Source organism: Anabrus simplex, chromosome 1, assembly GCF_040414725.1.
Source record: "Anabrus simplex isolate iqAnaSimp1 chromosome 1, ASM4041472v1, whole genome shotgun sequence".
In the NCBI taxonomy this organism is placed as follows: Eukaryota; Metazoa; Arthropoda; class Insecta; order Orthoptera; family Tettigoniidae; genus Anabrus; species Anabrus simplex.
The window spans coordinates 1,362,056,470-1,362,074,643 of NC_090265.1; the positions used below are offsets into that span (position 1 = coordinate 1,362,056,470).

Below are 18,174 nucleotides of genomic sequence, written 5' to 3' on the forward strand. Positions count from 1 at the left end.
GGTGTGTACAGAATGGTTCACAGAAGGCCGTAGAACGTGACGATATGGGTCTGGTCACAAATGGCATTGCAGGACAGATCTGCGTCGTCCTCGGCTCTGGCGCAACACTGTAACACATCATACACTATTAGGGGTGACAGTCCGTCGCCTTTTATTATGGTCTGGGTTACCGGGGCATAGTCCACTTCTCCACCTACCTTTGACTAATGTGCATAAACATGCTAGACTGCAATGGTGTATGGAATGACGTCGCTGGGGACATTAATGGCACCATATAGAGTTTTCGGATGAATTCAGGTTCTGTTTGTTTGAAAATGATAGCCGCATTTTGGTTCGCCACAGACAGGGAGGGAGGTATCACATTGACTGCATTTACACAGACATACAGCGCCAACTCAAGGCCTTATGGTGTGGGGTGCTATTGGGTACAACCACAAATCACAGTTGCTGCGTGTCCAGGGCACTCTGACCGGTTTGACCTACGTGAATGACGTCCCCTGTGACCCGTGGCCATACCCTTTCTGCACACACCCCAGGTACCATATTTCAGCAGGACAATGCGCGACCACATGTTGCTGCACGAACGCGTACCTTCTTGTTGTCACAGGATGTCAGACTGTTGCCCTGGTGTGCCTGATCACCGGATTTGTCGCCAATCGAAAATGTGTGGGATAGGGTGAAACGATGGGTGTGGCGCTGTGACTCAATGCCAACCACCGAAGATGAACTGTGGAACCAGGTGAATGCAGCATGGATGGCTATACCCCAGGACGCCATTCATGCCTTATACACGTCAATGCCATCACACATGGAACAAGTTATCAGTGCTCATGGAGGACCCATCTAGGCAACAGGACACATGCTGGACTGAAATGCTAATTGTTTCTGCAGAACATACTAATGAACATGTCCTGTGAATATTAACTCACTATCTGTAGTCTTTCAAGGTGTTCTGTTTTTTGTGAACAGGAGGGTAACTGAAAGTTGCTCCTGGTTTGCTATGAACACAATGTCGGCCAAATCATAATTGAAAATTGGCACATTAGCAGTTTGCTCATAGTAAAGGTACAATCTTTCGGGTTTCCATGACAGTAAATTATGACACGAAAGATCGACTCACTTTCCTAACTACCGGAGTGGAAGAGTGGAAAAAGTTCACAGCCTTAGTGTTAAAATTATGACATGGAGAAAAGGACTTTTACATATCTCCGACATCACTTCAAGTTCATCATAAGTTATAAATATCATTATGGTCCGTATTGACAATCTATCACTATCACTACCATTGAATAGGTGGACCCTTCTCTACCCTTTGATAATGAACACTTCAAGCTAGCAGGTATAGGGAGAGCTACAAAGAGACAGCAACATTGTGCTGAATAGCTTGTTCTGAACTAAGCGACTCTCTGCCACCCAACACAGACTGGAACAGCTGACCAGGAAGTTGTCCAACTGTGCATGCGTGCTTGTCCTCTTCCACCGCCCCTCTTACATTGCATCTCATCTAAGCGCTCCTACAATCCAGGTGTCCTTTAAGTGCTGACGAGAACTTTAGCCATTCAGAATGCTACATTTATCTTTAGTAATTTAAACATAAAAATATACAGCATGAAATGTTTATGCCTGTAAAGACACACTGCAAATCTACAGGTCAAGAGCTTTCATCAAAATGCTTTACGATGTAAATCGGTTCAGCCGCTCTCTCAAACTTGCTGTAACAAAAATCACCCTAGTGTTTTAAATATATGGAAATCTCTAAAATATAATGAAGGTATGGTAAAACGGTATAATTAGCGTGGCATGTCTGTGTTGTAGAAGTGGTGTATCAGGATCTTGATTGAGCCGTGGAGGATGAGAGTCATGATTTCGGGGGCGAGTTTCATTGGAAGCACTTTCATATGGCGGCAGAGTGACAATGTATGGTTCCACAAGCTCTGATCATTATCCCTATTACTTCGATTTCCTGAAGGTTGTACTTAGATTTGTAGTAAGGTACAGTGGGTTCATATTTTTTCATCTTTTTTAAATTGATCTCCTCTGGTTGACCGCTATGGTTTCAAACCTGACAGTCTGATCTAAAATGTATCACTGAGAACAATTTCCTTTAAAGGTTATGATTTCACTTTCACTAAGAGTGTAAACAGGTGTTTTTAATATTGGACGATGTAAAGAGATGGTAATCCATAAAAAACAAACCAATGGATTCTGTTTTCTTGGGTCACCCATAACCGGTTTCTGTCTGGGCTGTTAATGGGAACAGCAGAAGAAAATACCATTGGAGGACATCGTTTATGGTGAATCTCTGCTTGCCAGAAAGTAATTCTTACACTGTGATTTTGGTGCTGTTCACCATGACACATTTGGAATGAGACAAGCAGTATCAAACAACAGATTGCTGTGAACTTCAGAGAATTTGAATTGTACCTTGATAGCCTGTCTCTCTGCCTATCTTCTGTTTATTCATGTATTGGGAGCTGGAACAGGCTAGTGTCAGTGTCATACTTTCATAACGTGTGTACACCTGTTATGTGACCCCCCTCCTAAACAGATTCTGATGGTCCCGCCAGCTTCCACTTCGAATGCTAGCGCATACCATGTACGGTGAGCTATCTGGTGATGAATGAACGTACCACTTACACTTCTATTACTAACGTCTAAATTCAAATTTTAATTCTTGGAGAAGTCTTCCTCGTGAGCAGTCGAGATTTTCTTCTGAAGACGCGGAGCAAAGTTCTCTGCGAAATGTAAAGAATTTCACCTTAACCCTTCAAGCCGGTATTAAAAGTTGGCCAAGCTTTACCCTACAGTGGTAATAGTCAATTTTACATGCTTTCACAAACATTGCTATAACTTCTGAACGACCTGTCTGATTTTGTTCAAAATAAGTGGATATGCAGTTCAAATCATGCAGAAGTTGTATCTACATACGGAAAGGTTGTATGCAAAGTATTAAAATGCCGAATGACCTTCTTGTTGGAACATAATTCGAATCAACAGGTATCCATGACCACTCGGGTGAGCATTCACTTATATTACTATCATTATGTACATCACACGTAATTTCATTCTGTGAATAATCATCACTAACACTTTCATTATCACTCAGATTATTTTCATCACTACTTTCACCTAATATGCGCTCAAGAACTGCATTAGATAAATACAGACCATGCGAGGACGCCGCCATGTTTTTTACAATGATCGACGTTGATGAAAAAATTCTTTTTGCGCCAACACGATGCCACATTATGGTAGAAGATACTCCTCTGCATAGAATGATACCCTGTGCTGTGAGCCGTGCTAAAAGTTCACGTTGACAACCAGCAGATGGCATGCAGGTGTTCATCTAAATCATCGCTGTCCTAATCCGTACAGGTATATGTCGAACCGCTCCTGGCTTATGTTTTGTAGGTCCATACACGTACACGTTGAACCGGCTTGAGCGGTTAATTTCTTGATATGGCATAAGCCCAAAAAGCCGATATCATATCAATAAGTACGGGCCGCGAAAGCTACAATGGTAACAAGAATATCCAATTTTAAAAATATATATAAATACAGTGGGTGTATACTGCAGACACAGACATTGTATACTCGTATATGAAAAAACTTTAATACAACAGCGTTTCCTTAATTCAAAGTTGTGAATAGTTGAACTTACTCGAACATCCCATTACAATTCAAAATATTGAGGTTTGATTAAGTCTCTGTTTGCTACTCATTCACTATACTAGTTTGTTGGTCACTTCATTAATGATCTGGTAAATTTTTTAATTTTTCATAATGGTGTACTCTGAAATAAAAGAGAGTTTATTACATTCTTGCTTTTGTAACTTGTTTTGCTTTTACTTTTCAGGTTGAAAGTGTTTTATGTATTCTGTTACTTTTGTTTTATATCATCTTATTTAAAATCCCCATTGAGGAGTTAAATTTAATGTGATACAGATTCTTGCTTTTCAGAAATGTACATACAATCCAGATGGAAGGAATATTTTCCCAGATTTTCCAGAAGAATTTGCCTGTTGTTGGGATGATTGTGATCTGAAATTCAATAATTCTCAGCTTTTTTTCTACCATGTGCATTCTCATGTAATGTGCAATCCACGAGGAAAAGCTGTAGGAGGCATTTCCTGTTGTTGGCGAGGTGAGAATTATCTTGCAGAATTCTCTATTTATAGAAGTAATGGAGAGAGAACAAACAAGTATTGGAATATTAGTCATTTAAATTATGAAACTAGAAAGGAGTGTTGGAACATACACAAAGTTAAACAGTGAGAGTCTAGTGGGCACAGAAGGAAAAATAAGGACAAATATGAAAACACAACAGGACAAGAACAAACTCCAAATCTTCACACACTAACGTCTTCATAAGTGGGCTCCTTCATCATCCCCGTGTGGGTGAGGGCAGTAGAATAACATCCATGGTATCCCCTGCCTTTTGTAAGAGGCAACTAAGAGGCTTCAGGGGCTCTCAACTTGGGAGCGTGAGTTGGTGACCATGGACCCCTTAGATGAGTCTTTGCATTGCTTCCCCGTACTTGTGCTAAGCTCCTCACTATCATCTATCTTATCTCCAACCTGTGTTGGTCAACTCTTGTTCTTTTCTGACCCTGATGGTATTACATTTGCAAATCATAGGTAGTCTTTCATTTTCATGCCCTCTGTGGTCCTTGTCTGTTTTTGGCTGTTTTGACCCCTTCCATTTTTCCCCCCTGTTAAGTGTTAATAGAAGATGGTGTGTACAGTTGCACTTCCTCTTAACCTTCAGATAGGCACATGTATGCAGCAGATACGGTAAATATTTTTTCATAACCTGTCCCCCCTCCCTGAGACCTAAAGCAGTGGAAGTTTCCATGCTTCGCTATTCAACTCTTGCCCCTGGACGAGTACACTTTCAAACTTTCAAGTCTCTAGTGAACACATTGTTGGCGCTATAACCTCTACTGTATGTGGTAGATACGCGCAACCGTTCTAGTAAGTTTTTCAAACTTTTGATTTCGTTTCGATGTAACATAAAATACATTCCTCGTACATCAAAAGTTTTTTGGTGTGTTTGGTTTATCAATGGTTTCTATAAAACAGCTTTGAAAACAGGTATCGAATGAATACATCATATGTACGAGATATACCAAGAAACTTACAAATATTCGTGGAATATGGACTTTTCTTTTCTCTATGTGTATGATCCAACAGATCATAGACCACACAAGCAAATATGTGTGCTCCATTCGCAGCAATTACGTTCAGTTGCTAGACACACGGGAAACGGATGGCATTGAGATGAAGGCACTTTTCAGTTTGCTTTATTTAGCTGGAGTTATCTGCTTCTTATAGTAATAATGATTTTCCCCTTTGAAAATATTATGTAGCACTTTTAAAACATTAAATGCATTGTTGTGTATAAACATGTAGTTTGACATCTTAGCCCTCCCATTTTTATGGCTGGCAGTGAGATAAATCTAGGAGAGTGTATCTCTTATATACATGCGACCATTCGTGAACTTTTAGAGGGCGTGCTTATCGGAAGGTTAAAACAATAATCACCACCACATCCCTTCTTGTCAATCCCTCTTTTTCCAGATCTGTTTCATCTGTCTTGACTCATTTCTCCCACCCATTTCCATCGAGGGGATATCAGCACTGATTGAAGGGGGCACTCTTGCGTTTCATTCTTGACATTGGAAATGTAGAGTGAGGAGTATGTCACATAAAGACAAGGGCGAGAGAGAAAAGGAGAACACATTTGTACAGATGATTCATTCTGATGTTAAGATTGAAGATCTCAAGAATGTCCTACTCATTCAGTGTGGATACCCACCCCTGAAATAGAAATGACCATGCCTGGGATTGAGATGAAATAGATCAGAAAAAATAAACTAAGACTGACAAAAACACAGCCCATTTATTAAGATAACAGTGTGCAGAGAGATGAAGTTACTCCTTATCCTTTTGTGTTTTAATATTTATCTTTGTCCCTCCTTTTTAATACTCCTGGCCACATAACCTGTTAGAATGTTTATCCTTTACTTTTATTACAGTCATCCATTCTAGCTTCTATATATGTGAAAGGCAATGAATGTTATTACTGCTGCCACTTCATGTAAGGGACTTGGGATATCATGGTCATCTGGTCCATTATATGACAATATAATGTTATTGACTTTACATCCTACTAACTATTTTAATGGTTTTTGGAGTGTTATATGACACCTGTGAAGTTTCTTTTATAACATGTTTAATTATTGTGTCTATTCTGGTGTATGATTTGTAATTGACTAGAGTTAGGATTGGAAAGGACGTGATTCTGGTCTCTTATGTTAAGTCCTTTCATCACTATCATCAAATAATAGGATAAACACAATATCAGGTCAGTATCAGAAGAGGTAGCAACAGAGAGAGAATACAAGGACAAACATGAAAACACAAAAGGCAAAAAAGTTAAAATCTCCACATCTTGAATAGGCTCTCTCGTCATCAATCCGGGCTCTTTTTTTACACACACACTCTCTCTGTCTCTGTCTCTCACAGTCACACACTCACTCTCTCTCCAGACCTGCATTCATCTCCACAGCCCTCATCCACCCCTTCCCTTTCGTCCCTACCACCTTCAACGGGACTTGTGTTGCAAGAGCAGCTCAGCTCAGTAGCCACCCGCAGTCATTACTGTTGCCATCTAAATGGCCGGTCATTATTAGCTCATCAGGAAGAGGTGCAGGCTATTTTTGAAGCGAACAATGTAGATATTATTGGAATCTGTGAAAGCTGGACGTGTAAAGACATGCAGTCATTGGCAGCCGTATTGACAAAGGATTTACTCCTTGCTCTGCTGTTCTCCCATGTGCGCATACGACTCTCCCTCTGTTGTGTGCGTAGAACAACTGGTATATTTAGCGCTTTTCAATTCTAATTATCCTAGTCGTTGATTCGAAAAGAAGTGATGGTTTTGTAAAATGAAGTGGAACAATTGTCAAATTACGTCGTCTTCTAAGAAAACAGCAGTGTTACAGAAATATCGAGACGGTTACACAAAGGAATGGCCATGCCTATTGCTTCATGTGTTAGTGAAAACCACATGTTCTGCAGTGTGTGTTCGTGTGATTTCTCTGTGGCTCACAGTGGACGAGATGATTGCAGAAGACACATAGAATCAAAGAAACGTCACACATACAGTGAATTAAAATTACAAAACCAGTCTGTTTCATCGTTCTTCGTAAAAAGTAATGAAATTGCGGTGACAGATGCTGAATTGCTGTTCATATAATTTCTTTTGGAGTCTAATATTCCATTATCAGTTTCAGACCATGCTGGAAATGTATTTGGATCAATGTTCCCCGACTCTAAAATATCTCAGAAATATGGTTGTGCAAGAACTAAAACCTGTGCTTCAGTTCAGTCTGAGGCAAAAAAGGAAATAAGAACTTTTGCAAATAATGCCTTTTTCTTTGGCTAGTGATGGTAGTACAGATTCAAATGCAGTTAAACTTTATCCAATTGTTGTCTCTTTCTTTAATGCTCAGAGAGGCCAAATATCAACTCTTCTATTGTTATTGTTAGAGAGTACCGACAATACAGGTGAGGGAATTTTCTCTGTTATTAATAGTGAATTGTCTTCTTTAGCCATTCCATGGGAAAATTGTATTTCTTTTTCATCTGACAATGCATACACAATGATAGGGGCAAATAAAGGTGTTGCCAAATTTGTGAAGGACAGGCATTCTTCTGTTTATGTCCCGGGTTGTTCATGTCATCTCATACACATCTGTGCACAAAATGCAGCAGCCCAATTACCAATCAATGTACAGAATTTTTCGATTCAGTTTTATTACTATCTTGATAAGAGTTCTAGAAGGCAAAACACACGGGAAGTGTATCAGGCTGTTTGTGGCACAGAGGGTCACAAGATTTTGAAATACCGTCAAACGGGGTGATTTCGGACGGTTTTGAGGTTATTTTCGTCTTAACTCACGAATGGAATCTTAAATTGTATTGTTTATCATCCTAATAATGAGGGATATATCCAATTAATGCAATACCCTACAAATGAAAAATATACGCCAACGCAGGTTTTCCTGAGAAAACAAAAAGTAGTGTCCGAATTCACCCCGTACTTCGGGGTGATTTCGGACGCACATGCATTTTAAACCGTTGTCCGAAGTTTCAAAGCGTATTAGGTGATTTCGGACATAAATAGTCCTTTATTTCAATTCTTCGTTCTTTTTGCTTTAGTTTTGTGATATTTAAAGTGTTCTGAGGGTGTCCAAAATATGACTAGCTGGTTAAAATCATTGTAATGATAAACGTAATGTGTTACTGATCGATCTTTTTTTCTGACTAGGTAAATGTAAAGTTTTCCGGTCTAAATTGAAATATTAATAGTTATAAACTGTACAGAGATCCTACTGAGAAATCTTAATAAATTTTCTTACAAACGATACAAATCTCAGAGCAAAAAACGGTCGATACAGTGAACATGTAGTTGTCACGGCCTATAAATCTAAAATACGTTTCTTTGAAAATGAACATTCCTCTCTTCTCAACTTGGACTGAAAGTATTTTCGAAATTTGTTCTTTAGCTATTGTATCCTCAGCAGGGATGTTAGGGAACCCAAATACTTTTTCTGCTGTTTTGATACGGGCGGAAGTATTTGACATCCACATCCCTTGAACGAATATTTCAGGCCAGGCCAAAATACTGCCTGTGTGCTCTTTGTTCCTCAACTTGTATTTATAATCTGCAACAAGGAAAGCCTCTTCTTGTAACACCAGAACGTAATTACATTCATTGTGTACTTCATCGCATTCATTTTCAATGCTACTGCCATCGCCATCTCTTGTTTCTGCACTGCTTTCATCTCGACGGAAGTCACGGCCAAAAATCGACTTCCCAGGAAGAACATTTTATTTGCGGTGACGGCGAGAAGTAGCAGGTTGTTGGGTTGGAGCATGGCCGGTGGGTGACGAGCTTCCTTGAGCATTTTCTTCATTTAGCCTTGGTCGTCTTCTCATTTTTTTGGATGTACATTCCGCACGTTATTTTGTAGGGTGGACCAAGGCATACCATAGAAATCAAATGCTTTCCTATAAGACAACTTGCCACTTTTAATATCACGTACGGCTTTTTCTGATAATTCTGTTTCGTAGTTACCCCTCGAAGCAGCTTCTTTCTGCCTCTCATAATTTCTAGGCATTGTCCGAAATCACCCAGAATGCTTTCAATTTTCAGTAAAATGTGCATAAAACACTATTTTTCACTAAATCACACCAAAATTCCACAGCAATCGTTTATAAACACTTCAGTCAGTTGATCTCACTAAGAACCATAGTTATAATGCATTCCTTCCGACCGCGACAATCGAAAGTATCCGCTTACCGTGGAGTGGGGTGACATTGATCCTAAGGGGTGAGATTGATCAAAACATTTCACTTTAAATTTCATTCTGTGCAGCCTAAGTGATTTTAGGGAGTTTTCTTATTTTTATGTTAGCAAAGAGTTCAGATTTTGAAGTTGGTGAACTATAAAAACAGGGTGTGTACAACATAGTGGAATGTGTTTGGAAGCATGTGAAAATATTTCCTGATAATCACCTATTTCTGTACTATAAATAATAAGAAAGTTCAGTCTTAAAGTTATAGAAACACAGCATTACCATCATAGTTATCTGTTACTGCTATTCATGGGCTATTAGTTAATGAAATTTTTTTCTTAAATATTCATTCCTGAGGGTGATATTAACCTTCAAACTTGATGGGGTGACATTGATCACTTTTAACCTTAACTGTTTTCTACCCGTTTTAAAAATAGTTTGTTTAATTCCTTAATAATTAAGATTTTTTTAAAATACTAGGCATCACAATGGGAAGGGTATATAAAAAGAAGCCTGGCAGTAGAACATATGGCAATTTCTCTGAAGGACAGATCAGTGCTGCCCTACAAGATGTAATAGACAATGTGTCTCTGAGAAAAGCTGCTGAGAAGCATAAACTCAGTTATGGCACTCTCAATAATAAGAAACATGGCAGACAAACTGTGTTTAGGTTAGAGGAAGAAAAACTAACAAAAGCCGTCATAAGCTGTGCAGATTGGGGTTTTCCACTTGATTCATTCAATATGAGAATGTTTTTCCAATATTATTCAAATAAGAATGATAGACAGGCCTCAAAATTTAAAAACAATCTTCAAGGACCAGACTGGGGCGGGGGTTTGCTCAGCAGACACAAGGACAAAGCAGGCAAAAGACTTGCAACAAACATCTAGGCAAATCGTGCATAAGGCTTTACAGTACTTGGGTGGGAAATTGACCAAGAGGCCAACCGTGTTGTGATGCACCATGCTGTTTTAGAGGAGCAAGATACAACAGGACATTCTGTGACTGGTCTGATACAATTTTTCTGCCTCATGCAAAGTGTTTGCCAGGGAAGAAACTGCTTCTGGGAGATAACCCATCTTCCCACTTTTCTCCAGAAGTTCTGCAGTCATGCAATGACACCATCTTCTTTGTTTGCTTACCACCTAATTCCAAAAATATATGCCAGCTTTTAGATGTGGCTTTCTTTTGGCTCATGAAACTAGCGTGGCATAAGACACCAACAGTATGAAAGCCTAGGAACAGAGATTAGACCGGGCTTCCTAAGCCACAGTTTCCACAGCTTCTAAGGGAAACTCTTGAGAAAATGGATAGTGTCCATCAAAAGAATGATGATGAATGCCAGTCAGCAATAAAGAAGAACCTACAGGCTCGTTTTAGGGCAACAGGTGTGTACCCATTAGATGCTGAGAAGGTAGCAAACTCCCTTACAGTACTGACCCTAACATGGAAGAGAATATCAATAATTCATTGACAGAGTTTTTGAAAGAACAGCGATATAAGGAAAATAATACCCTGCGCAGAAACAGGCAGCTGAAAATGATTCCTGGAAGGAGTATCACCTGCTTAGGACAATCAGATGAGTCTGAGGATGAAGAAGAAATCCCATCCAATCGGGCTAGTAGTTTAAATGGCGATAATAATAAAGATGATTAAGAGAATCTAATTTGATCAATCTCAACCCATCGATCAATCTCACCCCCTTAAATTCAACAAACCATTGCTAGAAAACTACTTGGTAGAATTGGCTAGGGGTGAAATTGGTCATATATGAAAGCCTCTTCTCCACATCAATGCTATTCATGGAAGCTGATCAATCTGACACCACACTATGGGTGAAATTGATCACTGACAATTTTTTATTTTTTACAGTCGTAAAAATATCATGAAAAATTATGCACTACATATGATGTTCTACTATCTGAGCTTAGTACGAGAGTATTTTATTGACTGTATTATCTCCATTAATATAGAAGTAACGGGTAATAACAGATTGAGAATGATCAATTTCACCCCACTCCACGGTAATGATAATGCATGAACTTTCAACAGTGCCATTGCACACCGGAAATTTTCCAAAATATGAAGTCGATTCGTAATAAAAAGCGCAGAACGCGGGAAACATAACCTTAAGGTCAAACTAAAACGCGCGCAGAAGTGCAAAGCACCGGCGGCTCGTCGCTATGCGACTAAATACGGCAAATCTACCATACTGTCCGAAACCACCTCCGTGTCCGAAATCGTCCCGTTTGACGGTATGTCATTACCCGTTGGCTCTCGCTTCTTCAGTCTATTAATAGAGTTCTTGAGCAGTGGGAAGCTTTGACATTCATGTTTTGTAGTGTGCCCCACCATAAAAATGAGAGCACCAAGCAGTTTTAAACTGTAAAATCTTTCATACAAGATCCACACACAAAACTGTTTTGCTACTTTTTTCAGAGTACACTACCTGCCTTTAACTCGGTGAATATATTTCTGCAACATATGCTCCAGCCATACATCTTCTTAGGAAGAAACTTACTGGTCTTTTAACTGACCTATTGGTCAGATTTGTTCAGCCATGTTCTATTCAGTTAGAATCTACCTCCCTTTTGAGTGTTGAATTCAAGAGGAGGAGATACCAGAAAGCCAATGAGGACTTGGTAATTGGAGCAAAAGCCAGGGCATACTTGAAAGATAATGATTGTGATGAGGTCATGTTTTATAATTCTGTAAGAGAGTTTTATATGGCAGCTTGCAGTTACATTATCAGGAAATTTCCCCTTGATGATGATTTTCTTCATCATGCCGAAGTTGTAGACATCTCTCTCTGAATGAAGGTTTCATATTCATCTCTTGAATATTTTGTTCGAAGATTCCCAAGTTTGGTCAAGGAAAGTGAACATGACAAACTTGAAGAGGAATTTGCAGTTTACCAGTGTGATACTTTCCCTGAATATATTGTACCTAACATTGATGTGAACTGGGACAACATTGCAGAGCTTAAAAATCAAAACTTGGACAAATTAAGTATAAAATCTTAAGTATTGTTGTATTTACTGTACTAAGTGTACCTCACAGTAACTCTCCCACAGAAAGAGTTTTCATTGTTGTTAGGAAAGTCAGACGGAATTCAGACCTACATTAAGTACATCTACACTGGAATCGCTTATGGTTCTGAAGACAAAAATGTCATCTCAGGGGGAAGTATGTTTCAAGAAAACTTACACTGAAAAGCAGCTGCAGGGTGCGAAACAAGCTACAAAGAATATCTTATCCCAGAACTAACAGGTAATGAGTACATTTTATTGTGTAATATGATACACTTTAGAATAGATTGCTGTAGGAAAGGGCAAACGGGATGCTGTGGATTTGACTCCTAAACGTTTTGAGAGGTGGGGGGGAGTTAAAAATGCGATTACTGATAACTTACTTCAAAGGTTGGCACCTCTGCCTAAAATGTAAGATAATTTCCACTTCTGACCTAAGACTTATACTGTGACTGGAATTTATGTTTGTAGAATTAGACTGCAATAAAAAGATATTAATAGGGATTGTATGCTAGCCACCTAAAATAAGACATACTGATGATTTTGAAGAGGCATTAGTAAATCTTATCGTGGCATATGACGACATAATCATGGGTGACTTTAACACTGACCTTTTAAAACAGACTAGTGAAGCGAACAACCTACTGGATTTATTTCTCGCCACAAATATGACGATTGTATCCCTCAGCGCTACTAATCATGTTCATTAGTCTGACTGCACAATTCATACTTTTGTCATGGTGATTGGGGGCGTAATAAAACAATTATAAAAGGAAAAACATTAGAAACATTAAATAAAATTTAGAATCATTATAACCATATCATAAAATCAAAATTAAACAAGGTAAAAAAAGCACATGACAACTACAGGCAGGATGTGGGCCCTACGAGGTTATGGATCGAAGGACTTTTGTGGCTGAAACTTTGACGAAAGAATAATTTAGTTAATACCTATTTACTATAAAAACATTAAAGAAAAAGAAATAAGGAACACTACTGGTAGCATAAAACAAAAGGAAATACAAACGCTGATGAAATGAAGTTGCATCAAAGAAAATTTCAAGTTAAAAATTTGAAGCGACCACCTTCAACAAAGAAATAAAATACAGGTCATAGGAATAGGTGGAAAACTTTTATGTTTATAATTTACATGTACCATCATAATTTACAATTGATTTTTGATAGATAGATTAACAGGTAAACTCCTCAGACAAATTAAAACTTGAAATGAAATAAAATGAAGTTGCCTTACAAAATTTAAGATTTGCTTGAAATTAAATAAAATAAAGTTACATTACAAAATTTAAGATTTGCTTACCCTAAGAGAAGGCAGAGCTCCCGGACAACATGTCCGCTCTATATGATGCCGGCGACCGTATTCAACCACCCTGGTTCAAAAGGAAATGGCACAGCAAAATTAATGATCAATGACTGCACAGGAGTTACCTTTCGATTAATTTAAACCAATCAAAATTAAATTTTTACTTTGACACTTGTTGTCTTGTCCTTGGAAACTTCTCAAAACTTGTATCTTGTGCCAGTCCCAGAAAAATCGACACGTGTGGTACAGGATGTCTCACAAATTTTGATGAAAAAATTGAATATAATTTTAAAAGATCCAAAATTTACTTGGAGGCCAAATATATAAACTCTTGCAGCACACGTCATACCTCAATTTATTTTCTTGTGGCCAATCAACCTTGGAAAGTAATATTTTTCTTTCTTTTTACAAGTTGCTTTACGTCGCACCGACACAGATAGGTCTTACGGCGACGATGGGACAGCAAGGGACTAGGAGTGGGAAGGAAGCGGCCGTGGCCTTAATTAAGGTACAGCCCCAACATTTGCCTCGTGTGAAAATGGGAAACCACGGAAAACCGCCCGGTACAGACCTCCCCCCACCCCCCCAAATGTCCTTCCAAGGGATGATACAGAAGAAGTTTTTTGTGTTTGATCAAAAATTAATCAAAAATTTCTGATTCCTTGTCAATAGATTTGTTAAAGATTCATGGAAGAGGTATTAATGGTTGAAATTGATTTGCAGAAGAATTTTGAAGACGTTACCAAAAGGAAAATTTTCACAGTTTTTTTGAAGTAGATTTGTGGAAATTGTTTAAGCACCAGCTTTAGAGTTTCTTTGTTGCCGTAACCAGCAAGGTACATGTTGATATATCTGACGGCCAGACCAGCCGCCTCTGTCGATGTCCAGTAGAGGTCGCCCGGACCCCTCAAGTACCCTGAGATACCTCTCTCCCGCACTATGAGAGGGGTAGTCGTGGTGAAGCACGCCGCAGGTGCGAAGTTGTTTACAGTCCTTGGATAAGCTGGCGGTTGGTGCGCCGCACATCAGCCTTTGCCGGGAGATGGACTCCGGCGCGCCGTACGCAGGTTGACATCACTGGAGTGGAGTTGGCCCGTACCTCACCTCGGTGGCGGTACGGCGCCGCACGGCTGCGGGGACACTGAAACAATAAGATCTCAGTGGCAGAATTTTGTTGACATATGATTTTAGGGTACTATCTTGTCGGTGAGGCAGAAGGGCCAGCGGCGGGATTTTTGTTAAAGCTACTGGTATGGCTTAGCAGGAGACAGGAGCTTGGTAATGGCCGTAAGGGAAATGCCAGCAGAGTAACCGGAGAGGAAGGTCGCACAGCAACAACTTAGTTCTATGCCAACTAAAATAAATTGGGGCAGAAGGCCTCTGGAAAAAGAACAAAATATAACCTTTACACCATTGCAAGGCATTGATGGCTAAGTTAACCAGGATATTACACAGGTTTAATCTGTGAAATATGGACCCTAAAGATCCTCTCGGTGGCTGGATTGCTCACTAACAATGTAACCGGCGTAAGAAAATCTAAAATAATGCACGGCCCATGGAATCTGGGGGCAAGCTTGCCCGCGGGAACAAAGTTCTTGACCATCACTCAGTCTCCTATTTTTAAATTGGTGGGCCTCCGTCCACGATCATATCTTTCCCTAACCTTTTCATGAGATACTTTAAGATTGGCCTTAGCCTTCTTCCAAAGATCTCTAATATTATCTGGATCTATTGTGTCAGGTAAAATATCACTAAGAGACCAAAGGTTAGAGAGCGGAGTGTTGGGTACGAACGTAAACATCAGTGAAGCTGGAGTGAACTTATGAGATTCATGAACCGCCGTATTTAAAGCGAAGGCCAACCGATGCAGGGATGTATCCCACCTAGAGTGATCGTCATGATGATAGGCAATAAGAGCCAATCTCAGATTACGATTGACCCGTTCAGCCAGAGAAGGTTGAGGATAGTATGCAGAGGTAGTTACATGTGAGATGGATAAATCAAAACAGAATTTACGGAAGAGATTGGAGGTGAAAAAGCTTAAGCATTGTCAGGAACAATATATTGACACGGACCAAAGGAAGCAAAGATGGAATTTAAACACGAAATGGTGGACTGAGTGGTAGCCAACTTAGTTGGAAATAGCCAGGAAAATCTTGTAAAACCATCTACACACACAAGGATAAATTTATTGGCATTCCCCTTTGATTGGGGGAAGGGTCCTACGTAGTCGATGTACAGATGTTCCATGGGGCGCGACGCCTGGTGAGAAGAAAATAAGCCTAGCTTAGTGGACATGGTGGGTTTACTAAGCCAACAAGATTTACAAGCCTTTACCAATTCACGGATTTCTCCGTCCATACCCTTCCAAATGAACATCTCTCTGATCTATTCTCGAGTTTTGAAGATGCCTAAATGCCCCCCTAATGGGGTCTCATGATAGTACTTGAAGATCATAGGCACAAGAACAGCTGGAACCACTACTTTCATCATCTTATCATGCCCCGACGGACAACATAAAACACCATTCCTCAATACATAAGGGATGACATGTTCCCCAGGAGAAAGGGTTTCCATAGTAGGGGCCAACGTCGGATCTCCACCTTTTTTTTTTCAATATCCCTAAAGAACATGAGGGCATTAATTAAAATGGCATTAACCTCAAGAAGTATAGACTCGGGAAGTGAAGAACAGTAAGCCTGTTCAGGGGTCTCTACATCATTGGCAAACATACGGCTTAGTCCATCTGCCACAACATTTTCAGTTCCTCTAATGTGCCTAACATCAAACTGGAAGGCAGAAATTCTGATGGCCCAACGGGCTATACGACCAGTACGACACGGCCTAGCTAAGTCGAACTTAACATGTTCCAGATAGAGGCAGAACTTTTCTAGAGCAAATAAGACCGCCAAACCTTCAAGTTCATAAATTGAATACTTGGCTTCTTGAGCCGATAAAGTTCTAGACGCATAGGCGATGGGTTGCCTCCCTAGTTCAGTCTCTTGAAGAAGGACTGCAGCCACCGCCGCCGACGACGCGTTGGTTTGGACGATGAATTTCTTCAAAAAATCAGGCATGGCAAGAACAGAGGCATTACACAGAGCTAATTTGAGATCTTCGAAAGCAGCTTGTTGAGAAGGCCCCCACTCAAATTTGACGCCTTTCCTATGCAGTAAGTTCAAGGGCGCCGCTCTATTAGCGAAGTTAGGAATAAATTTCCTGAAGAAATTCACCATACCAATGAATCTGGCAATTCCTTTGATGTCCTTAGGAGGTTTGAAATCACGGATGGCCTGCGTTCTAGAATGATCTACAGCGACACCATCAGGCGACACAATATGCCCTAGAAATTACATAGAAGGTTTAGCGAAAGCAACTTCGGACAGCTTAACTGTTAACCCTGCCTTACGAAGGCGATTAAGGACCTCTTTCAGATGATCAAGATGTTCTTCAAAGGTCTCAGAAAATACGACGACATCATCAAGATAATGGTATAGATACTCAAATTTGATGTCGGAGAAAACCCTGTCTAGCAGTCTTGTAAGCACAGCTGCTCCCGTGGGGAGCCCGAAAGGCACGCGGTTGTATTCGTACAAGTTCCAATCCGTGGCAAACGCTGTCAGATGTTTAGATTCTTCAGCCAGAGGTATCTGATTATAAGCCTGATTGAGGTCTAAGATGGTGAAGAATTTAGCTTTCCGAAACCATGAAAAACAAGAGTGAAGGTCGGGAAGGGGCACAGATTGTAACACCAGCTTCCGATTTAAAGCCCTATAGTCAATCACAGGCCTGAAGCCACCTTTTGGTTTTGGAACAAGAAAAAATAGGTGACTTAGAGGGTCGAATAATACCAACTTTTAACATTTGATCTATGATCTCTTTCAGAGCCTTCATTTTAGGTGGAGATAGCCTATAAGGTGGAAACCTAACAGGGATCGAATCCGTAACCTCAATCTTGTATTCGATGAGGTCAGTATCACCAAGAGTATCAGAGAAAACATCTGGAAACAACTGACACAACCTTCGAATACTCTCAGCCTGCTCCTCAGGTAGATGTCTAAGGTCTAACATCTCATCCTGGGTAGGCGAAACAGATGAACATGATACAGAACTACATTTTAACAAAGGGATAGTATACTTACTAGCAAATTTGAAAGTGCACGACTTGCTTAGGATGTCGATCACAAGATCGGAATGAGACATGAAGTCCGCTCCCAATATAATGGGACAAGACAAGTGCTTAGCCACAAGCAGTTTCATTTTCCAAGTAAATTTAGCAATTTTAATTCTGGCATACAGAAAACCTAAAATTTCTAATGGAGATGAGTTAGCCGAAACATATTGAACCGAAATCGAACAAAAATCAGGAAGTTTACAAACAGATTTTAATTTAGAAAACCATTCAGCCGAAATGATTGAACACACACTCCCAGAATCTAATAGAGCTGTTACAGGTTCA

General features: G+C 39.8%; 1 protein-coding gene across 2 annotated transcripts in view; it reads left to right on the plus strand.

The window, feature by feature from the left end:
• Positions 1-18,174, plus strand: part of LOC136858345 (histone H4 transcription factor) — a 181,978-nt gene that overhangs the window by 45,732 nt on the left and 118,072 nt on the right. Inside the window, exon 3 of one of the 2 annotated variants that reach the window (XM_067137818.2) lies at positions 3,946-4,144. In XM_067137818.2, coding sequence (XP_066993919.2) covers positions 3,946-4,144 — 199 coding nt within the window. The remainder of the gene's footprint in view (positions 1-3,945; positions 4,145-18,174) is intronic. The other variant, XM_067137819.2, reaches the window with a different exon arrangement.